Below are 25,127 nucleotides of genomic sequence, written 5' to 3' on the forward strand. Positions count from 1 at the left end.
TCACTCAAAAAGCCCCACCATGAATGTATTCAGATCTTATCAATACTATATTTTTGCTTTTTAAAACCCAATTCCTTCTACAATAATATACTAATAAAGATTCTAAAGTACTGCATATACTGTGTCAGTAAGAGGCACAGAATGAGAATATTAACCTTGTCCTTTAACTTCGAAAATAAAACTCATGGTGAGGGTTTCACCGATAGTACAGGAAGGAAAAAAATAATTAACCAGTGTTAAAAATTAAACAAAAATTTACTTTTTATTGAGTATTTATTACTTTACATGCAAAGCATATTAAAAGTGAATCTATATCACGTTGACTACCCCAGTGAAAACCTACGCAATGGGAATTATGAAAGCTGTCTACACAATACTAATGTGATCAATAAATGATCCAGATGTTTCTCTACAAATTTGCATTACCTGAATTAGCTGATTTTTCAACAAAACAGTAATTTTAGCTTTCATATGGTCTTTACTGGTAACAGCAGACATCTGATACTTAAATTTAGCAGAAAAGCATAATAATAAAAACCCTGAATAGCACAGTGAAAACTTTCAAGAAACAAGTTCACCAAAAAAAGGTAATATACATCTATTAGGTATCCAGAGGGGGAAACAAAACAAAACAAAACAGGCATGTAATAAATGTCCATCAAGTGATCATCACTAACATTCTATTATTAGTCATTCAAAGTGACTGCCAATATGTGAACTGTTTATTAGACTTAAATACCTAAAAACAAACCAGTAATCAATAATGTATACAGAAAAACTAACTTAAAATTACATTTGAATACCATTAACAGTTTGGTGTATCTGACATACACTGAATTCTTTTTACTTCACCACTGCTACAAATGCCTTTAAAATGTTCTTTTCATAATACATAATTATCTTAAAGAAACATGGTAAGATACTTCCCAATATGCATCAGGTCTTTCATGCACCATTCAGTAAATGCTGCAGCAAATTAAACAGTACCTATTAACCAGACCTAAAATACAATGGCTGGATAATAAATATAAAAAGAATACTTTTGAATGAACTATTCAGATTAGACTGGCTAATGCTACTTAAGATATAGCACTCTTAAGATAGCACTGACACACACTATACAGATTGTACAATGCTAGATAGAAGGGCTGGTCCGTGTCCATTTTTTGGAAACTTCTGTAATATCTAGAATTGTATACCCAGTTGACTAATAAATACTTGCTGAAAGAATAAGTATGAAAATTTAACGTAACCCCCTCAACCACATTTTTCTCACATATAATTATTTTGGGGGGGCAGGATGGGGATATGACTTTAATATGCTGTGAGATTCTAGCTAAGTAAACTAAAAAAACAACGTGGGCTCAGGTTTTCTTGGACCATGATTCAAGTCTACACTGAGAATGAAACGACCAACTTCTATACATCAATGAGAAAACCTAACAGGATGGGGGGAAGTGCCTTTGTTGATGGACCTGATGAGCAAAATGTTTGTCTTATTAGTACTATGTTTTCCGTTTATTGAAACAACAAAAGAAAAGTGTCACTAGTTCTCAGATAAGTCGTACAAGTTACAATCCTAATCAATGGGATGTCCTTTATTTATGAGAGCATAGTTCCAATGCAAAAGAAGTCAAGTTTACTGTTACATATTAGGAATGGTTTAGATATAATAAGAGAACGTTTACCACTGACTTTAACATGTTATTTTAAAGTTCTGATTCCTGAATGTTAGTTCCTTCTCACTTAATATATTCTCCCCAGTGAAAAGCTGGTGTGTTTGGTTTTTCGTCTTATAAAATGAAAATATATGCCTGAATCTTATAACAGGTTATTAACAACATTATGCATAGTTATTAAATAAGTGCCAACATTACATGAACTTACTAGGTACTGAGTCAAGATCAAAGAACTACAAAAAAGAGGAAAGATAACTATCGCTATACATATGAATACTGTGTAGGACATCAGATTAAAAAAATCATCAAACCCAAGGTCCTTCCTATTTCGTCTTTTGGTGTTGAACATACAGACGTGCTACTACATTGACTTGCATTATTTTCCACAAAGTATTAGTGGACTCAAAAACTTGCATTTTAATTTCCAATTATAAAAATCCAGAGTAATCCAGAAAACAGAAACCACATGTAACTGAGGTAGGTTTTTTACCTTAAGAATACATTGCTTTCTACTGCAACTAGAAAGTTATTTTAAAAAACACATTGTTTCAGGTATCTGCTCCTGATACTTAACCTTCTGTTATAAACTACTTGAGCAAGTATTACAATGTTAATCTACTATATTTAATAAATTCCCTTAGAAATACACACCCTAAAGCCTTCCTCTTCCTCTCTAAAGGTAACTATAGTGCAATAAAATTAGTAACAATTCTAGACAGATGAAACAGATATTACTACAGTAATTCCCAAGTTAATGCATGTCAGAAATCAAGGAGGAGAGTCATGTTCATTTTAAAGATGATAAACTTACTGTTTTGAAAATAATATCATAAACACATTCGAACTTTGGATATGCTTTATTATGCCACAAACTCCCAAGAGATATAAGAAATATTATTTCTGAACGGGACTAATAATTTCACAAATACTAGCACTTTATTGACAATAGCCAAGTTTTTTAAGGTCATGCACATGTATTTAAGTAATCTTTTTAAAATCTCAGTGCTTTTTATAAAATTTAAAGGGAAACTGTAGCAGATCCTACTTTATTTTTCAATATTCAGTGTAAAAATCTATATGTGATATAAATATACATTTTAAGGACAGGAGGGAGGACTGCAAATGAACTGCTTTGCCTAAGTTGTCAGGCTCCTGCACATTTGCACTAGGTACCGTTATGTAAAAGATCACTGTTGGAAATGCTCCTGATAAACTGAAATAAAGGAAAAATTTTAAAACAGCTTGGTCTTTAAAAGCATTAATACCTGGTATAATTTTAAAGGGGGAAATGAAATATTCCTTTACTTCCAAATGGATTAAACAGAAAATTCAGAATACTTCTCTTATTGAAAAACGAGTACACTAATACATTTTAAGGCTGGATACTAACACCATTTTCACAACATCCAAAGTATGGATGGGAAACTAGGCAACACCAATATTTCTGCCACACGCCTAGGGGTAAACAAAGGGAGATGAGGATTTCACCCCCAAAGATAGTGACTGAGCCTGGCATACCACTTTGACATGTGGGCAGCAGATCACTGTTCCCATGCTGGGACTATTCTCCAAAAAGGATGCCCTTATGCAGTAATTCTATAACTTTATCAAGTTTGGTAATCTAACATTGAACCTTTTGCTAAATATATATATGGACATATGTGAACTTCTCCAGTGACCAAGTTAATTATTAAATAAACTAAACAGTGAAAAAATGCTAATAGCTAAAATTATGTTAATTTCAGGGTTTCCAATGTAAGATATAGGAGGAAAGAGGCAAGGGTAGCTGTTTCCAAATCTAAGTTATGATCAGAATCATTAGATGTTGAGCTTTAAAAATTCTATCCAGGGTCTCAACCTAAACCTATCTAGAAGCTATAACCCAGGAATTCTTTTTAAGCAACCCAAATGATTCTGATGATTAGTCAAGGTTGAAACTTCTGAATTGGGGGCATGGGGGAGGGGAGAGGGCACGATCTAGGTTATTGCAGAGTTGTAGAGTTCAACATTGATATTTATCATTTACTCTGCATTTCTTCCCAATTGTCTCACCTTCCCTATTTTTCTAACAGTGAATAATGAAGTGGCTTAGCACATAAAAGGAAAAGAGTCAGTAGGGTACCCAAAATGGGTTTTTACTATGTTCAAGCCATTTACGTACATTAATTGGATAAAAGGGTACCAGTATACTGTTTGAGATTCAACTTCAGACAGATATTTCTTAATGTATTTTAAAGGAGGTTTCCTTACTCAACATGAGAATGTAATATAAAATAATTCTAAACATTATTGTTACTTAATAAAAGAGAAAATTTGTATAATTCTTCAAAAGAATTGTTTTTAAAAATCCAATGTTAGGAAGAAAATCCCTTAAATTTGAGGTAGGGGAATAATTCTCTCATATGGGAACAACTGTGTCACAGTATTATACTCCAAATTAGAAATTAAGCAAAGTATTTCAGTACTATTTCTGTTTACGTACTGTTTTGTTACAGTAAGTACAAATGTTTTAAATGTGGATAAATATTTTGGTTTTGATTTTAATGCATATGATAATTAAAAATATGGATTTTTTTTCCTTCTACATTGAAATTGTATACACTCTCTAGGCTTGATGAATAAACAACTTTTAAAATACCCCATGTTCACTTATAAACCTTGGAATAATAAAAAAAAAAAAGTAGTACCTACATAAGAAATTTTACATTAAGATTACAATTGTATGTTTTTCTGAAGTCAAAGTGATTTTAAATTTATTTCAATATTGGAATACAAAATAGTACATTTTAATTTACTATAGCATAATTCAAGTATTCTCTTAAATTCTGTGTTTAGCCAACTAGTATATGATATTAACTGACTTTTTATAATAGCTTTCCTTTTTAAAGATGACTGTTATACAAAAGAGTGTGACTCTATGTTCCTCTAAATTGCTTAGAATAAGTTGAGAGAACAAATGACAGTAGATAAAGACCTTTATGAGTAAATCATCAACATATAAAAGGTCACACACATCAGTAATAAAGCATTTGCAGGTAACTCCCTAAAAAGTATTTGAATTCATGTAAACAAAGACTATGTATATTCTTTTAGGGAGAAAATGCACTACCATAGATGAAATATATTCAGATGGTTGTGACTTTAAACCATATATTATTTGAATACCACACAAAACCGAAAGAGGCATAACCTACCAGTTTAATAACTAAAAGATGTTACTTATTCGTGAACTAAAAGGTTGATACTTTTTGAAGCTGATACTGAAAAAGAAATATTTTGAAAATAAACATCCACTGTTTTCTAGAAATAAATATACATACTTAGTTAGTTTAATGTATTACAGCATAGGAATACTGTCCTAGCGCCCATAACATTCAATCAGTAGTTTTAAAATATTTTTCCACACTGAGCCTTGAATCTTCTACCTTGTTAGCTGTCCAACAACTTTCAAAAGAGTTTTATTCTCCTGCTTTAGTTGTTCATTTTCATCTTCTATGTCATCTAGGTCCTTAAGGAAACAAAAAGGAAAATAATACGTAAGTTTTTAAAACACTTAAAAGTATTCTTCAGGTGATTAAAAATTTTTTCAAAAATATACAAAGATAATTCATACAAGCAATTAGTCTGCAAACGAGGGCTAGTTCTGAAAACAACTTTGGAAGGGATATGCCCCACCTAAAGGCAGCATCCACTACTAGACTCCTCACTGGTATCATGATAATGCAGGCCAGCTCTTGCCAGATCTTTCCGTTTTTAAAGAGAAGCCAGAAATCAGAACTCTTTATGGTGAATCTTCCAATTTTTAATCACTATAAGTAAGTTTTTAGTTAAAAACAAATCCCTCCTCCCCCAAATTGAGGGCTAAATACATATGCAGTCAATATGAGGTTTGGGGCCTTGGACTGCAACCTTGTGTCAAATTAGGCATCAAAAAGATCCAGGTACAAGTTCTAGATGTACCCCTACCACCTTGGTGATCTTTGACAAGTATGCATGTTGCAGGGGGGAGCATTTGGGGAGGTGATAGAACTGAGGTACACAGAAAAGGAGGCCCGGGGCTCACAGAGTTGATCTGGTTCAATTTACGTTGGCCTCCTCTATGACATTTTGTTGAAGGGAAAGTTTTCGAGCTGAAAAAAATGCGAAAGCCACTAAACTAGGTGCTTTAAAGTTATCTGATTCTAGCTCTATGTTCCCCATGTTAATCTTAGTACCATATATACAACCAGTTGGTAAATACAAAGACAATCCACTGTAAGTTTTCGTTTGAAGAAAGACTATGTCAAGGTAGGCTATTTACTGATGGTTGGAAAAGCAGACATTTATAGATTTATCCTTGCAATTCAAAATACTAAACTTGGAGAAATCAATTTGAATTCTAAGTGTACTACTGGATAGCAAAATTCTGATACATTTAGTATACTGTCTTTGAACAATTAGGTAAATGATTTTTAAATGTACAAACACAAAACCTGTATTTACTCGCAAACTAAATGAATGATATTAAGAAACTAATTTGTTGAAACTAACAATAATAAAGATACGGGATTCCTAAAATCACTACAACTGAGACCTACCTAAGGTTTAGAATTAAATAATAAAATACATTCACATATCATTACTAGATTATAAACTCTGTAAGGGCAGGTGTTTTATTCTTCTTCTTAATGAACACACTGCCTAAGACAGTGCAAATACATCATAGACATAAAAATATTTGCAGATTTTATTAAATCATATTCTAGAACCAAAAGAGGAATGCCCGTGTTCCAAACCAAGATGAAAGGCAATCTATAAGAATGGAAGAGCTTACTTAGAATTAAAACTATTGAATACCTGAGGGTCAAATACTGGCTCAGCAGATAACTATGTGATTACTACATATGACCTTGAGCAAGTTAAACTCTGAGTTTCAGTGTCCTCATCCAAACCCTGCAGTTAATGCTATAGAGCTGTATTAGAATGAGTCTGCACATAATGAAGCTTTCTAATTTCTCTTCTTTTAGAATTAGAGTTAAGATTGGATTAGGAATTTGTTCCATTTCTCCCTGAAGCAAATTTATTTCTTTCCTCCATCTTATGTAAAGCCTTTGAAAAAGGGAAACTATGAAATCTCTCCTCATTACCATTACCTAAGGCTAGCATTAATTCCTGCTTCTTAAGCAGGGAGTAAATTCTAGGGCTGAAAGAGAAAGAAAAAAAAAAAGAGAGAGAGACCTTAGGTTTAGGCTAAACCTAAAGCTGGGGATGCATATGCATATGTATAACTGGAGGAAAAAAAGTGGTGAAAATACCACAAAGACAAGGACATATGGAGTTTCTTATGGCAAGACAGTAGCAATTTTAGTTCTTCATTGGGGCAACTCTGTACCAGTACCATTTTATGTGTGGCACTGACCAAGCTGCCTCTTACCTCCAGACTCTAACAAAACACAGAACAAATCCATTCACTGGTCCATCCCCAAAAGAACCATGTTAAGTAAATACAACTGACTGGTAACTGGCCAGAGGAAATCAGTTTATGGAATGAAATGATGGTTCTGGCTACCACAAATTACTATCACATTAACAAAAGAATGAACTATTTAGTTCATATTATTATTTAATAAAATTAAATAATTTCTTCATATTTATGTATTTTCATCCAGTTGACAGAAAAAAAGGAAACCATTAAACTGAAATATGTGAATACTCACTCGATTTAACAAATCAATTTCTTCTTTGAGTTTTCCAATCATTTCCTCTTTATCTTGCATTAGTCTCACAAGTCTTAAGTTTTCTTGCCTTTCTCTTACCACTTCCTGGTAGATATAATTACAAAGTATTAATTGGGAAGTAACAAGTTGTTTATAATCTTAAATAGCATACATCTGCTAAGTCTGGTGAAGTACCTTAGATACATGAAGATTTCCAATGAATTTCTTAAGTCACTTGGTAAGAGAAGGAGGACCCCATCCCAGAAAAGAACCAGAGAATGAGAGGAATACAGGAGTTGTAAAATATACTTCTAATTAAATCTATGTTTACCCAAGTTTTTAACAAATACCAATACTCAATGACTTTAGCTCTTTAGTTGTTCACCACCATTAGTAATAAAATATCTTAACATTTAATGACTAATACCCTGTTGAAGGAAATTCAAAATTTTAATAAAAAATACGAAGTTTAAGAAAAGGAGATGGCTCTATGGAAAACTCTAAACAGAAAAATAATGATCGTCCATTTTACTTCTGGCTCGGCCAGTTAACTGACAATGGATAAAATGAAGGAACTGAAAACGATTACTGGTTTTTAAACTTTTTTTTTCTTTAAACAATGCAACACCTTTTCCAAAGAAATCTTATTCAGAAGCCAGGACTTTACGCTGGGTCAGCCACCTTGGGGGCAAAAGTGAAGCAGAACTGAAAAGGTCTCACATAGAATTTGGCTTCTTTCTTACTCACCCTCAGAGGAAAGCAGCCAGCCTGCCTCATTAATCAGCTGCTGCCAACTACTAGGAACTCAATCCAAACTCTTGTGGAACTTTAAAAGCCCTTCTGAAGAACCCCCTTGAAAACTATTATACTATGTACTCCTTAAAGTTTTTAATTTAAACTCACAGAAATTAGGGTTAAAGTTCAAATGTGAACTAAAAATAATCATAATATTATAAAAAGAAACAATTTTTAAAATTCAATCTCTACTTAAAGCAATTTTTATATCACAAGGAATAGTTTCAGTTCAGCAAAATAAAACACACTTTCAACAATCAGAAAGTAATTCAGCACCGTTATCAATTTTAGGGATTGAATGTTTACAGAACAAAGTTGAGACCCCATGGTTAATAAATTAACGCCAATATTCATTTGAGATGTTCTCAAAGATACTCCTAAACAGGTTTATCCTTAAAATTGTTTCAAACACCACAGTGGCTCTAGGCTCTAACTCACAACCCAGAAGAAAGTCTACAATCTGTACAGATAATATAATAAACACACAGTAGTACATACTGCTAGCAGAGACTTCTAACCATTTCAAAGGCAAAGACTGTTTTCAATATATTAAAGATAACACTTGGCAAAATGAGAGTATCCATTAAATATTAACCAATTCAAGAGCTGGCTCCATTTCTAAAAGTTTTAACATCAACAGAACTGGATAGAAAAGTATTAAGGAAATCAGAAAATGCTTAGCCACTATGCATCTAGAAAATATATAATTAAGAGTGATTCAAAGCGTTTATTTGGCTACACATGGAAGTACCGATTAACACTAATGGTATCTTCCATTAGTGCCCCTCATTCTTTTCCCTTTTTTGACACTGTCTCTTCCTTACACATTTCAATTTTTCTCTCTCTGCTGCTATGAAAGTGAAAAAGGCTTTCTAATGGTATATTAATTTCATAAATCTTAAATAATTTGTAATTCATACCTTTTCAAGATCTTCAATTTTCTTTTCCAATGTGCTACTTGAGACCAAATTACCTGAAGCATTTGCATCCCTGTTATACCTGCTGAACCCACTTCTATCTGTTCGGGGAAATCTACTTGAGACATCTTCTTCAGAGGCAGTGGTTGTGCTATGGAAATAAAAAAGATACAAAAAAAATTTTTTTTTTTAGATGTTGGGGGTAGGAATTTATTAATTAATTTATTTTTGCTGTGTTGGGTCTTCGTTTCTGTGCGAGGGCTTTCTCTAGTTGTGGCAAGCGGGGGCCACTCTTCATCGCAGTGCGCGGGCCTCTCACTATCGCGGCCTCTCTTGTTGCGGAGCACAGGCTCCAGACGCGCAGGCTTAGTAGTTGTGGCTCACGGGCCTAGTTGCTCCGTGGCATGTGAGATCCTCCCAGACCAGGGCTCGAACCCGTGTCCCCTGCATTAGCAGGCAGATTCCCAACCACTGCGCCACCAGGGAAGCCCCCCAAAATTTTAAAGATACCTAATATTCAGCAAGAAGAGTGCCAAGAGTATTTTCTATTCACCCTAAACAATTTTCATTCCCCTGAGGACACATGGTTATAATAGCCAACTTATTTATAATTATGGAAGTTAATCATTATTTCAACACAATAAAAAAAATTTTTTTAATTAATTCTTTTGACCAGTATCTACTGAGTAGCTGCTAAGTACCAGACACTGTTATGAGTACTGAAATGGAACAGGAAACACAGACGTGCAAACACGGACTCTGAGTTTCATAGAGCTTTCAGTGTAACAGGAATATAACCAGTGACAATAAAGCAAGACAACCATCACAATAAGGTAAGTGTAAGGTACTCTGAGAACTATGACAGGGGACCTAATGTAGCCTATCTGTAGTGAAGAACCACTTTCTCTTCTCCTTTTATTTTTAAATTCCATTACATCATGGACCAACACTTTTTTTTTTTTTTTTGGCCGTGTTGGGTCTTCACTGCTGCACACAGGCTTTCTCTAGTTGCGTCAAGCAGGGGCTACTCTTCATTGTGGTGCACAGGCTTCTCACTGAGCTGGCTTCTCTTGTGGCGGAGCACAGGCCCTAGGCACACAGGCTTCAGTAACTGCAGCATGCGAGCTCAGCAGTTGTGGCTCGCGGGCTCTAGAGCACAGGCTCAGTAGTTTTGGCACACAATAGTTGTTCTGCGGCATGTGGGATCTTCCCAGACCAAGGCTCAAACCCGTGTCCCCTGCATTAGCAGGTGGATTCTTAACCACTGTGCCACCAGGGAAGTCCCCATGGACCAATACTTTTGTAAGACCAAACAAAAATTAACTGGAAAAATAAAAGTTAAAAAGGCCATACAAAATACAAGCCTAAATGTTTTATTAGATTCAGACCCATAAAATTATATTTCAAAAATAGGATAAACAAAAAAGAAAAGGATTACATAAAACTGCATAATTTTCATTGGAAGTATGCATATAGGCAATTATAGAAAACAGCTATCGCACTAGCAACTTTTGTCATTTCATAATTCTTATTTAACCAAAAGTTATCACTGAAGTAGCCATTCTTCATATTAAATACCAATTCACACATTCTGAACTAATAGCGTATGTCAATATTTAAAGTTTTTAATATAACAAATAAGCTTACTTCTTGCTTTTGCATTAGTTATCTATTACTGCATAAAAAAATATGCCAAAGCTTAGTGGCTTAAAACAACACAGTTATTATCTGACAATCTCTGTTGGTCAGGAATCTGGAAGCAGATTAGCTGGGTGTTCATGATTCAGGGTCTCTTATGAGGTTTTAGTCAAGATGTTGGTTAGGGCTACGGTCATCTGAAGGCTTGTCTGGACTAGAGAATTTGCCTCACTCACAGAGCTGATGGTAAAAGGCCTCATCAGTTTCTCACTGGCTGTTGGTCAAAAGCCTCAATTCCTCAGTATGAGGGCCTCTCTACCGGGCTGTTCACGACAAAGCAGTTGGCTTCCAGAGAGAAAGCGACACAACAACCAAGACAGACACTGCAGTCTCTTTTAGGACCTAAACTCAGAAGTGACACACTATCACATCAACCCCACGTTGAATGTGGAAGTGGATTACACAAGGTGAAAATACCAGGAGGTAGAGCTTCCTGGGGGCTCTTTTGGAGGCTTGCATCATTCTTGCTAATCTACCTCATCTAGGTTGGACTGATGACAATGCTGATCACAAGGGGTAAGGTATATCTAAACGACCTCTAGGATTTGTTTTAGTAGCACTCACAACAGAGAAATTAGTTTCACAGATGTATATTGACCAGAACAGGGGAAGAGATTTTAGCAAGCTCAGGATATTCGGTTTTAACTTTTACCCAATATGCAGAAAATGACACTTTTCAAAATTTGTCCTCAATTCTTTATTGGTAGCCAGTTCCAATAATTTATCCATCAAAAGTATAGTTAAATCTAAAATAACTTTTGATGAAAAATAATAGATTCTTGATCTATTAATTTCCTATGCATGGGTTTTCTTTTGATGGAAAATAAAATTCAAAGTGTCTTATCAAATTTGTAAGGTATATGATTATAACATTTTGCAACAGTGCAATACTAAAATCATCACCTACTTACTGATAAATTGTGGAACCCATCATAACAATTTGAAGAATCTTTTCCCCCAAATTTCTAACTTTCATTATTGTCCTTTGACCTTATGTAACACTGAAAACATTTGATATTTCTTTCTTGCACGAAAGGCTAATTAAGATCATTTTTTAAAAAAGAATGATGCTATCAGACAAATAAACTTAATTCACATATTTTAAAAGCTGGGGACCAAACTAGTTTCTTTTTTTAAAAATTGAAGTATAGTTGATTTACAAAACCTGATTTTTTATCTTGTAAAAACATGAAGTGTTCATGCCAAAGGTCAAATACTTCGCCTGAAAATTCCCCTTTAAAAATTATTGTATACCTCAGCATATGGTAACAGCTGATTGGCTCAGCTTCCAAACTATCATTTAGTTTTTTTAAAACCTCAAATTTAATGTACTAGTGTTTAAGTAATTCACACTCTTAGTGAACTGTTAATTTAGTTGATATACCAATTACACTATTTAGTTCAGCCGACATAACAAAACTTTCTCAATGAAACAAGCAGGACGTTGATTTACATTCTGGCACAAGTTTCAACATTTTTTCCCTGTCACTGTTTATATAATAATCAGAACATACTCCTGCAAAGCAAAGCAAAACACCAAACTACATTTGTTGACTTGTTAACTCTTCCAAGTTTTAAATACTTCACACAAGCTGTGTTTGTCAGCAAGGAAGCTGAAAAATAAATTCTTCCTTCACATTACTGTCATGTGAGCAAAATCAATGTGTTGATCATATTGTAACAAAAATTCCTTTGCTATCCTGATTTGTCTAAGAGTTGGTCTTCTGTATGACTAAACTGTCCCTAAATATACCAAGCTATGGGTGTTGCTGGGAAGTATTACATGAACTACCTTCTTTGCTACAGATTCAACCAACACCTTCCAGCAAACATCTTTGTCTTGTCATTTGTGTGTAGTTTTTTAATGTTAGCAACCTGAGGTCAGACTGTAAAAGAAACTCACAAAATACTAATGAAATCCTGAATACATATGAAATCCTGAAGATCTGCTTCTGTCAGCTTCTTAACTGTAATAGTTCTTCTTTCAAATAAGGCATTTGTGGTTATGAATATAATTATGTCATGCATGTAAATGCCACTTAAATTTTGATGGTTTTATTGTTTTAGCAGCCAGTACATCACTGCAAATAACCCGCTGCGGTTTTAGCACTTCCCATCAATAATGGCTAAAAATTGAACGGGAGAATACTTCCCAACAAAACTAGTACAAACTCTTTTGGTCTGTACCTCTTTGAAATTACTTCCATCATCATCATTTGGTTTAGTATTACTGTCACATTCAGAAAAGATGTATCTTTTATTAAAAAAAAATCTAGGAAAGCTTCCTTTATCATAAGTAAATTAAGACTGAAAATAAAGAATATAAATTTTAGGGCTTCCCTGGTAGCGCAGTGGTTGAGAGTCCACCTGCCAATGCAGGGGACACGGGCTCGTGCCCCGGTCCGAGAAGATCCCACATGTCGCGGAGTGGCTAGGCCCACGAGCCATGGCCGCTGAGCCTGCATGTCCGGAGCCTGTGCTCCGCAACGGGAGAAGCCACAACAGTGAGAGGCCCGCGTACCCCAAAAAAAAAAAAAAAAAAAAATTTTACTTCCTAGATTTAGATAATACTAACAAAAGCAGAAATTGAAAAGAATAAAAAAGATTTTTAGTTTTTATTTGTTTTATTTTGATTTAACTATTATATATTTACTTTTTAATTATTTTACTTATGGAACAAAAATATGCCTGATTAAATTTAACACATGATTTTAAAGGTAAATAAATCCTTCTTCAATTCTTACACATTTTGGGTTACAAATGACTAACATAAAAATAACAGAGGTAGAGCAGAATACACATTCTTCTCTAGCTTGCATGGTATACTAACCAAGATAAATCATATTCTGAGCCATGAAACACACTTTCACAAATTTAAAAGAATAGAAATCATATAATGTCTGCTCTTAGACCACAACAGAATTAGACTAGGACCAGTAACAGAAAGATAACTGGAAAGCCCCAAAATAACATGCAGATTAAACACTGCACTTCTAAATAACACATAGGTCAAAGAAGAAATCTCAAGAGAAATTTTAAAATATTTTGAACAAAATGAAAACGAACCCACAACTTATAACTTGTGGAATGCAGTAAAAGCAGTGCTTAGAGGGAAATTTATAGCAATGAATGCATATATTAGAAAAGAAGATAGATCTAAAATGAATAATCTAAGCTTCTACCTTAGGAAACTAGAAAAGAAAGAGCAAATTAAATCCAAAGTAAGCAGAGTAAAAGAATAGCAAGAACCAGAGCAGAAATCAATGAAATTGAAAACAGGAAACCAACACAGAATAATCAATGAAACCAAAAGCTATTTCTTTGAAAATATCAATATAAGCAATAGGCCTCTAGCCAAGCTAACTAAGAAAAAGAGAGGACACAGATGACTAACATCAGAAATGAAAGAGGGACTACCACTAAAGATACCATGGACATTAAAATGATAATAAAGGAATACTGTGAACAACTCTGACCACAAATTTGATAACCTAGATGAAACAGATCAATTCCTTCAAAAATACAATCTGCCAAAACTCACACAAGAAGAAACAAACAATCTGAATAGGCCTGTATGTATTAAAGAAATTGAATCAGTAATTAATAACCTTGCAAGACAGAAAGAAAGCATGAGGCTCAGATGGATTTCCTAATGAATCCCACCAAACATTTAAGGAAGAAATTATACACATACTCTAAAATCTCTTCCAGAAGATAAAAGCAGAGGGAACATTTCCTAACTCATTTTATGAGGCCAGCATTACCCTAATACCAAAACCAAAGATATCGCAAGAAAAGAAAACTAAACACTAAGATGTCTCATGAACACTGATGCAAAAATCCTCATCAAAATATTTGCAATCAAATTCGAGAATGTATAAAAAGAATTATACACCAAAATCAAGTGGGATTTATTCAAGGCTGGTTCAACAGTTTAAAAAAAATCAATTAATGTAATCTATCACAGTAACAGGCTAAAGAAAATCACATGATCACACATAAATTCAGAAAAAGCATTTGATAAAATCTAACATCTATTCATGATAAAAACTGGACAAACTAAGCACAGATGGGAACTTCCTTGACTTGGTAAAGAATACCTACAAAAAACCTACATCATATGAAATGGTAAGACACTCAAAAGCTTTCCTGCTAAGATCAGGAGCAAGGCAAGAATGTCCCCCCCACCACCACTCCTTTTCAACATCTTACTGGAAGTCCTAGGTAATGCAATAAGACAAGAAAAGGAAATGAAAGTTATACAGTCTGGGAAGGAAGAAATAAAACTGTCTGTTCACAAATGATAAGATCATCTATGGAGAAAATGTGAAAGAATCCACACCAAAAAATTCCTGGAACTAATAAGCAATTATAGCAAGGTTGCAAGATACAAGGTTAACATACAAAAGTCAATCCCTTTCCTACACGCTAGCACTGAACAAGTGGAATTTGAAATTAAAAACACAATACATTTACATTAGCTCTCTCCAAAATGAGATACTTAGGTATAAATCTAACTAAATATGTACAACATCTACGTGAGGAAAACAACAAAACTCAAATGAAAGATACCAAAGAAGAACTAAATAGAGAAATAATCCCCGTTAATGGATGGAAGAGTCAATATTGGCAAGATGTCACTTGTTCCCAACTTTGATTTCTCACTGATCTACTGGCTCAATGCAAGCCCAATCAAAATCTTAGCAAGTTGTTTTGTGGCTATTGACAAACTAATTCTAAAGTTTACATGGAGAGGCAAGATCCAGAATAGCCAACACAATATTAATGAACAATGTTGGAGGGCTAACACTACCCAACTTCAAGACTTACTATAAAGCTACAGTAATCAAGCAGTGCAATACTGGTGAAAGAAGAGACAAATAGAGCAATGGAACAGCAATGGAAGCAGAAAGAGACTCACATAAATAACCCACAAGTGATCTTTGACAAAGGAGCAAAGGCAATACAATGGAACAAAACAGTCTTTTCAACAAATGATGCTGGAACAACTGGACATCCGCATGCAAAAAATGAAAAATAAGACAAAGACTGTATACCCTTCACAAAAGTTACTTCAAAACGGATCACGGACCTAAATGAAAAATGCAAAACTACAAAATTTCCTAGAAGATAACTAACATAGGAGAAAATGTAGAAGTCCCTGGATATGCTGATGACTTCTTAGATAAAACACCAAAGGCACAATCCATGAAAGAAACTGATAGCTGGACTTCATTAAAATGAAAAATTTCTGCTCTGTGAAAGACAATGTTAAGAGAACAAGAAGACAAGCCAGCCTGGGAGAAAATATTTACAAAAGACACATCTGATAAAGAACTGTTATCCAAAATATATGAAGAATTCTACAACTCAACGATAACAAACCACCCGATTGAAAAATAGGCCAAAGAACTTAATAGACACCTCAGCAAAGAAGATATACAGATGGCAAATTAGCATATGAGAAGATGCTCCATATCATGTATCATCAGGGAAATGCAAACTAAAATGAGATACCACTGTACACATATTAAAATGGCTAAAATCAGGATCAGTGCTGGTGAAGATGTGGAGTAACATGAACCCTTATTCACTGCTGGTGGGAATGTAAAACGGTACAGCCGCTTTGGCGACAGTTTCGTGGTTTCTTATAAAACTAAATATACTCTTACCACCAATCATGCTCCTTGGTATTGACCTAAAGGAGCTGAAAACATATGTCTACCCAAAAACCTGCACGTGGGTGTTTATAGCAGCTTTATTCATAATTGCCAAAACTTGGGAGCAACCACGATGTCCTTTCAAGGTGAACAGACAAATAAACTACAGAAAATGGAATATTATTCAGCACTAAAAAGAAATAAGCTATCAAGCCATGAAATGATATGGAGGAAATTTAAATGCATATTACTAAGTGAAAGAAGCCAATCTGAGAAGGCTATATACTGTATGGTTTCAGTTACATGACATTGTGGAAAAGGCAAAACTATGGAGAGAATAAAAAGATCAGAGAGTAAAATGATACCATAGTGATGGATACATGTCATTATACATTTGTCCAAACTCACAGAATGTACAACACCAAGACTGAACCATAATGTTAACTACGGACTTTGGGTGGTTATGATGTGTCCGTGTAAGTTCATCAATTGTAACAAATGTGCCTCCCTGTTGAGGAATGTTGATAATGGGGAGCCTATCCATGTGTGGGGACAGGTTTATATGGGAAATCTCTGTACCTTTCCCTCCATTTTGCTCTAAAAACTTAAATTAAAAAAAATCACGTACGTACCACAGCACCTGAACTAGTCGATATCCTGTTCAGAAAGGATTCTGCTTATCATGCACTTAGGTGTGATGATGACAATGTTAAAATGCAATTCAGGCTTCTAAATATTTACTCTCAAGTTTTATTCTGACCTTGTCATGGATTACTTACAAACAGTTCAAAGACCACACTTTGAGCAGCATTATGCTAAAGAATGTTTAAACTCAGACTTAAAAGAGGAATAAGAATGTGTAAATATCTAGAAACAAAGAGTATGTGGCCCTTTGAGAAACAGAAAAATCTAATATGGCTAAAGCATGAAAGGTAAACATAGGGGTGATAAGATATGACACTGGAAAAGCAAGCAGGAGACCTGAAAGCAAGATATGACACTGGAAAAGCAAGCAGGAGACCTGAAAGCTATTTTATGAAGAATTTCAACTAATGGTCTCCAAATTTATTCATTACATACACATTGGTATGTATATTTATCTACTATCTTTATAATCGATTTACAATATCATTATGTTTGGTTATGTATTATATATTACATATTCATATATCCTTTATTGTACAAACATATATGTAAATCAAATAACATGATTTATATGATATTGTTAAAATATTATCTGTATCACAAAAAACATAACATAAAGGGGTGAAAAGAATTTTAAATGTACATCTTTTTTTTTTTTTGGCTGCGTTGGGTCTTTGTTGCTGCACGCAGGCTGTCTCTAGTTGCGGCGAACGGGGGCTACTCTTCGTTGCGGTGCACGGGCTTCTCATTGCAGTGGCTTCTCTTGTTGTGGAGCACGGGCTCTAGGCGGGCAGGCTGCAGTAGCTGCGGCGCACAGCCTCAGTAGTTGTGGTGCACAGGCTCAGTAGTTGTGGCTCGCGGGCTCTAGAAGGCAGGCTCAGTAGCTGTGGCGCATGGGCTTAGTTGCTCCATGGCATGTGGGATCTTCCCAGACCAGGGATGAAACCCGTGTTCCCTGCATTGGCAGGCAGATTCCTAACCACTGTACCACCAGGGAAGTCCCTAAATATACATTTTAATTATTTACGGTACAAATTTTTTTGTTTTCACAGAAATTGACTACAGTATTTTTTTTTTTTTTCGGTACGCGGGCCTCTCACTGTTGTGGCCTCTCCCGTTGCGGAGCACAGGCTCCGGACGCGCAGGCTCAGCAGCCATAGCTCAGGGGCCCAGCCGCTCCGCGGCATGTGGGATCTTCCCAGACTGGGGCACGAACCCATGTCCCCTGCATCGGCAGGCGGACTCTCAACCACTGCGCCACCAGGGAAGCCCGACTATAGTATTTTTAATGAAAGTATAATTTGAATATGCTTTACTTCTGAGGAACTTATTTTAACTCTTTGTGATATACAGAGATTTGAAGGTGTAGTTCTAAAATGAGCATGCATATTTGATTTTTAATGTCTGTAAAGTCTGTAAGGCCTCACAGTAAGAATTTAAAGTTTTTAAAATTTTCACTTAAAATTTTCACTTAAAACTCCAAAGCAAGCATCAAAATTTTTTTCTAATTTATAAGAACAGATCTGATTTTATGTATCTTGCCAACTGAACAACCACATGATCACCTTTGCGTTTATATACTTGTTTTTATATTCTCCTTAAATTCCCCCCCGACCTATCCATTTTGTATTAAACAACATAATAATTCATAAATCCATCTAACCATTCAAATTACACTATTGTGCAACATTTAGAAAGTGAACAAAACACACTTTCCTCAGGATACCTCAAATACTAAGTAATCATCTGATACATAGAACAAGGGAATAAATAACAAGTACATAGTGCTAGCTATAAAGTATACAGTGGGTCCTATGAATCTGTGGGTTCCACATCCACAGACTGAACCAACCCACATCGAAAATATTCAGGGGGGGAAAATGCTAGAAATTTCCAAAAAAGCCAAACTTATATTTATATAGCACTCACACTGTATTAGGTACTATAAGCATTCTAGAGATAATTTAAGTATACAAGAGGATGTGCATAGATTATATACAAATACACCATTTTATATAAGGGACTTGAGCATCCACAGATTTTGGTATCCTCGGGGTCCTGGACCCAATCCCCCCTCCGTGAATATCAAGGGATGACTGTAAATGTCTTACTGTCTTTTAGATTAAAAGGTAAATATAAACAGAAGATCTAATATTTTCCTCCTGCATCCTAACATTATCTTGTGCATCACCCTGCCTGCCTTGGAGACCAGTTTAGACTCATTTAAAGGTAATAGGAAGTCATTAAAGCAGGGAAAGTGACAGAATCATTTTAATAAAATGCACTGGAAATGAGCAAAACTGAAGGCAGAGAGACCAGTTTGAAGGGTATTGTAATCATCTATGTAAGAGATGATGGTGTCCCTGGACTTCCCTGGTGGCGCACTGGTTAAGAATCCACCTGCCAATGCAGGCAACAAGGGTTTGCTCCTTGGTCTGGGAAGATCCCACATGCCGCGGAGCAACTAAGCCCGTGCACCACAACTACTGAAGCCCACACACCTAGAGCCTGTGCTCCGCAACAATAGAAGCCACCGCAATGAGAAGCCCGGGCACCACAATGAAGAGTAGCCCCAGCTCGCCACAAGTAGACAAAGTCCACACGCAGCAACAAAAAACCAATGCAGCCAACAATTTATTTATTTATTTATTAAAAAAAAAAAAAGATGATGGTGTCCTAGTTGGGGGGTTGGCACTGGAGCTACAGTGACTGAATTTAAGTGAGGTAGTGAAGAAAGGGGAGGGGAGGGGAGGGGAGGAAAGGAAAGGAAAGGAAAGGAAAGGAAGGAAGGAAGGAAGGAAGGGTCAAAAGCAATGTCCAGATTTCTAACTTGAGCAAGAATCGATTTTGATACCAACTACTGAAATCCACTAAGTTTCACAAGTTTACTTTTGAACATGCTGAGTTTAAGATGCTTCTAAGATATCTAAAAGTAGATATTTGAAAGTTGTTGGTTATATAGGTATAGAGCTAATGATTTAGAATCATCAACATAGGTATATGCAGTAACCAAAGTCACCAGAGTGAAAGAAATTTCTAGAACAAATACACAGAACAAAAAGAGAATAAAGTCTAAGACAAAGAGCTGAGTAACACCAACACATAAAGAGTAAGTACAGGAAAGGAAGAACTACAAATAAAAACTGGGAAATACTGGCAAAGTGGTAGGAAGAAAATCAAGAGGGTAAGGTATCACCAAAGCCATTATCTATCATGTTATAAAAGATCATTAGAATCATTTTAAAGGACCTCTTTTCACTTAAAAAGAAGTCCACTTATCTGCATCAACCACAGATTATTCAAATAGAAACCACAATGCTGACAACTACAAACGAAAACCTAAAAATGTGGATATCCCTTAATATGTTTGTATTTGCTTGATGTACAAGCTTAAAACAGTATTTCAAAAAGTTTAACTTATTAACAATTTTTAAAATCCTTCATATTAGGCCTGTCAATACACAAGGGATAATATCATACAAACTCAAAACAAGGAATAATTATTACTGAAAAACATAATCAGTGATTTATCCCCATTATGTATTAGGTCTGTAAAGAACACTGTCATAATTGTGAATAACTGTGTTAACTTGATCTTATTACCAAATTTAGCTCTGTTTATTTTAAAAACAGAAATGTTTTTAACCTATTTTTGAGGGCTGGATATGTACAGCGCAAAATACCCAGAATAAAAGATTGTTTTACTAACTCCAAAAAGATTGTAACGTTCTATTCAGGAATGTTAACACAAATCTCTAACCAATACAATTCCAAAAAGAATCCCCCTCTGCCCTTAGCTACAAAGTATTAACCATAATGTGCAGAAAAGGAAAAAGAATAAACAGTATCATCAAAGATAAATACCACCATTTACTGAAATTTTCCCCCTCTGGGAATTTTCATATTTTCTGTGGAAACACTAGAAGGTGTTGTGTTGGGGGATAAAACTATCACGAGAACAAGATTGGCAGCATTATGAGATTACAGCTAGAGGAATTTTGCACTAAAATAGGTATTTTAAACCTTAGCAATTAGAAGAAATACAAGACCCATGAGTAAAATCCTAGTTTTAGAATGGATACCAAATATTTAGAAGTATTAGGTAAGTCGTGAAATTACTAAATAACCAAGAAGTACATGACTGGTCTCCATATTTTTAATGTTTCACTACCTTATTCAATTCCACCACCACTGTCCCAAACAGCCCCTCACTCTGGGTAGGTCTTCTCTCTCTTCTCCTTTTAAACACACACACACACACACACACACACACACACACAGAGCAACAACTAAAGATCAAAATCATCTCTCAGACTCTTTATTAAAATTGTGATACATATTCACTGTGGGAAACAGATAACATGAATCAATATCTCCAGTAACTCCACCAACCCAGAGATAACGGCTGTTATATTCTACAATATATTAGTAGTTCATAACCTTTTTGGATTGCAGATCTCTTTGAAAATCTGATGAAAAATATAGCTCTTCTCCCAGATAACCATGATATTCTTTTACATAGAATTTCAGCAGCTCATCAATAGAGTTCAAGAACGCTTATATATATTATGATAGACGTTGTTTTACATCATACTCTTCGTTATATGCTTTCCCTCTCTCCATTTAACATAAATAGGTAATAATTTTCCTATAATTATTAACTCCTATAATTAACAGTTTTCTAAAGAATCAGTTTAATGCCTGTATTGTAAATTTATATTAATATGCTATAGCTTATAACCTATCTCATTGTCAGAAATGTAAGTTTCTCCAGTTAGGGGCTATCATACATGTTCATTTCTGGTAAGTTAAGTATAATGAATTATCCTAAAGAGTGATTATATTAACCAAGTAAACATTCTACTAAGAAAATTACACATTGGGGGAAAAAAAACCCAAAAATACATGACCACTGATCCATCCTTCTTAAACCTTGAGTTTCAGACATTTCAAGACCCCCCCCTCCAAATAATTATCCAAAGTTATTTAAACATGTTTTAAAAAGGAGTTCAGTGAATATGTTAAGAGACGTTCTAGGTAAACAGGAGCTGACTCAATAAAATAGAGCTCAACTACAGTGACTGCTTAACAAACTCAATGCTTAAAAAGTACATCCTTGATATTTGTAAGAAAAAATTTAATATTTAATCCATAATTTACAAGAGCACACAAACTAGTCTTGTGGGTGGCTTGTACCCTCTAATGACTTTTTAAGTTTGTCTAGTCGTATATATATCATAAGTTATTTGGTTTGCTGAAAATATTTTCTAACATATAATGCCAAATTTCTACCCTTTAGCCCATTCCTCCTTTTTTCACCCCCATTAATCAGCAGACGCCCTTCTCCAAAAAACATACATTCTCCAGTCTTTGCTACAACTTGCTGACAGATTAATGAAAGTCATGAACTGTTGATATACAATGTAACAAATACCTCTAGATAAGCAATTGATAATTTCAGATCTAGATTTTGTGTTTGTTTTTATTTGGTGTGTGTTCAACTACGAGTTGCTATGAGTCCATGAATAATGACTAGAAACTTAAAAAATTTTTTTTTTGTTGTTTGTTTTATAACAGTATTAAACATGGCTAAACCTTTGAGAGCTGAAAAGTAACAAACCATGTGCTTTAGGCTATGAAAATAAAAGAAGTAACAAGTATATGAACAGGTCACAAGTAAAATAATGGTCTAAAAATGGGTGGGATAGGGAGGGGAGGGAGATCCAAGAGGGAGGGGATATATGTATACATATAGCTAACTAACTTCACTGTGCAGCAGAAACTGACACAACATTGTAAAGCAATTATACTCCAATAAAAAAAAAGCTTAAAAATAAAAACATACACCATGTGAAATCAATTTTCTACCTAATTTAACACAATATGTAAATAAAGCTTTTGATGAGGATTTGTAAGAAAGTTATTCCCCTAATGATTCTAACTAAAGAATGCAAACCTGAAAAGTGCCAATTATAATTTAAGGTTTATAATTTAATAAGGATTAAATATGTATGAATGATACAGCAAACTTGATAAGTTACTGAAATTTATTTTTATTCCCCAAACCGAAAACTGATGATAAAAACTCTTTTGGTTTGAAAATGTGGCCTGGAAATAGGCCAAATCAAAGCTATTTGATTGGCAATGCTTGCTAGCAAAAGACAAGAGTCTTTCCAGTTTAAACTATTCATGTTAAGTAAACATTACCAAGCACAAGTTTCATTATATCTACAACAAAATTACTCAGAAATGAGAATAAAAGCAGCAGCAGTGGCAAACATATCAGACCTACGTAGTCAACTGTTGATTACCTTGGCCTTCTTATCTCTTTTAAAAGGTAAACACTGGGCTTCCCTGGTGCCGAAGTGGTTAAGAACCTGCCTGCCAATGCAGAGGACATGGGTTCAAGCCCGGGTCTAGGAAGATCCCACATGCCGCGGAGCAGCTAAGCCCTTGCGCCACAACTATTGAAGCCCACGCACCCAGAGCCCGTGCTCTGCAACAAGAGAAGCCACTGCAATGAGAAGCCCGCGCACCGCAACGCAGACCCAACACAGCCAAAAATAAATAAATAAATTTATTTATTTAAAAAAAAGTTAAACATTGAATTTTATCTATATAATAACTTAGTATTAAAATTAGAGCTCTTCTTAATGTTTTATTTTAGATGAATTATAATAACCACAACTTTTAACCAAATATTTTAAACTTTAACATAAAAGTAGGGGGAGACAGAGGTTTTATATGTATAAATCTAGGTAGATTGTCTTGTGCAAGCATGTGGGTTCTGGAGTCAGGTTGCCCGAGTTAAAATCCAGACTCTTCTGTTCACTAGCTTCGTAAGCACAGTGAAATGATTCTACCTCTTTATCCCACTTCACTCACCTACAACATGAAAGTAAATATTATACCTACAGTACCTAACTTACAAGATAACTTTGAGAATTGAATGAGATCTCTATGTAAAGCTTCTTGGACATTATAAGCACTTGATAAGATTTACCATTATTCCATACTTATTAGCACAAGCATGATCACACCTTCTGCAACCTTCATGGCTTCAACAGGGAAAGAAGCTAATATCTCAGTCATGTCCATTAAACAACTTATACTTAATTGTGATTTTCCTCCTATACATGTGCACACACACTCAAACACATTTTCTGATAAAAGCATTACTCCTTGTGTATAGCTGGTGCTATGGACTTGCTAGGGTCTGAATGTTTGTGTCCCCCCCAAAATTCTGTTGAAATCCTAATGTCCAATGTAAGGGTAATAGGAGGTGAGGCTTTGGGAGGTGCCTAGGTCACAAAGGTGGAGTCCTCATGAATGGAGTTAGTGCTCTTATAAAAGAAATCCCACAGAGCTCTCTAGCCCCTTCCACCATGTGAGGACACAGTGCGAAGCTGCAACTGGCAAGAGGGCCTTCACCAACCAGAACCTGACCCTGCTGGCACTCTGATCTCTGACTTCCAGGCTCCAGAACTGTGAGAAATAAATTTCTGTTGTCTGTGACATTTTGTTATAGTGGCCTGAATGAACTAAGATCAGAATGAATTGGATACTCCCAAAATTCATATGCTGAAAGCACTAACCCCGATGTGATGGTATATTTGGAAGCAGGGCATTTGGGAGGTAATTAGGTTTAGATGAGGTCATGAGGGTGGGGCCCTCATGATGGGATTAGTGTCTTTATCAAAAGAGACACCAGGGAAGCCACCTCTTCTCTCTCCACCATTTGAGGACACAGTAAGAAGGCAGCTCTCTGCAAGTCAGGAAGAGAAGCCTCATCAGAACCAGACCACGCTGACACTGTAATCTTGGACTTTACAGCCTCCAGAACTGTAAGAAAATAAATTTCTGCTCTAGCCATCCTGTCTATGGTATTTTGTTATGGTATCCCAAGCTGACTAATACAGATGGTATATCTGTATTTTCCATGTTTAAATACACAAGGGAAAATGACTCAGTTTTTCTTTTGCTAAGTTCATCAAACCCTTACAAATTCATGGTGTGTGCAGTGTTCAAAGACTGCAG

General features: G+C 35.1%; 1 protein-coding gene across 1 annotated transcript in view; it reads right to left on the reverse strand.

Moving 5' to 3' along the window:
• Nucleotides 1-236: 236 nt before the first annotated feature.
• PAWR (pro-apoptotic WT1 regulator) overlaps nt 237-25,127 on the reverse strand; it is a 103,427-nt gene continuing 78,536 nt past the window's right edge. Inside the window, exons 4-6 of the mRNA XM_082636134.1 lie at nt 9,091-9,238; nt 7,376-7,480; nt 237-5,187 (exon numbers count right to left, since the gene is read on the reverse strand). Coding sequence (XP_082492260.1) covers nt 5,101-5,187; nt 7,376-7,480; nt 9,091-9,238 — 340 coding nt within the window. The 3' untranslated portion in view covers nt 237-5,100. The remainder of the gene's footprint in view (nt 5,188-7,375; nt 7,481-9,090; nt 9,239-25,127) is intronic.

The sequence above is a fragment of the Mesoplodon mirus genome (genome assembly GCF_964341445.2).
Source record: "Mesoplodon mirus genome assembly, chromosome: 11".
Lineage (NCBI taxonomy): Eukaryota > Metazoa > Chordata > Mammalia > Artiodactyla > Ziphiidae > Mesoplodon > Mesoplodon mirus.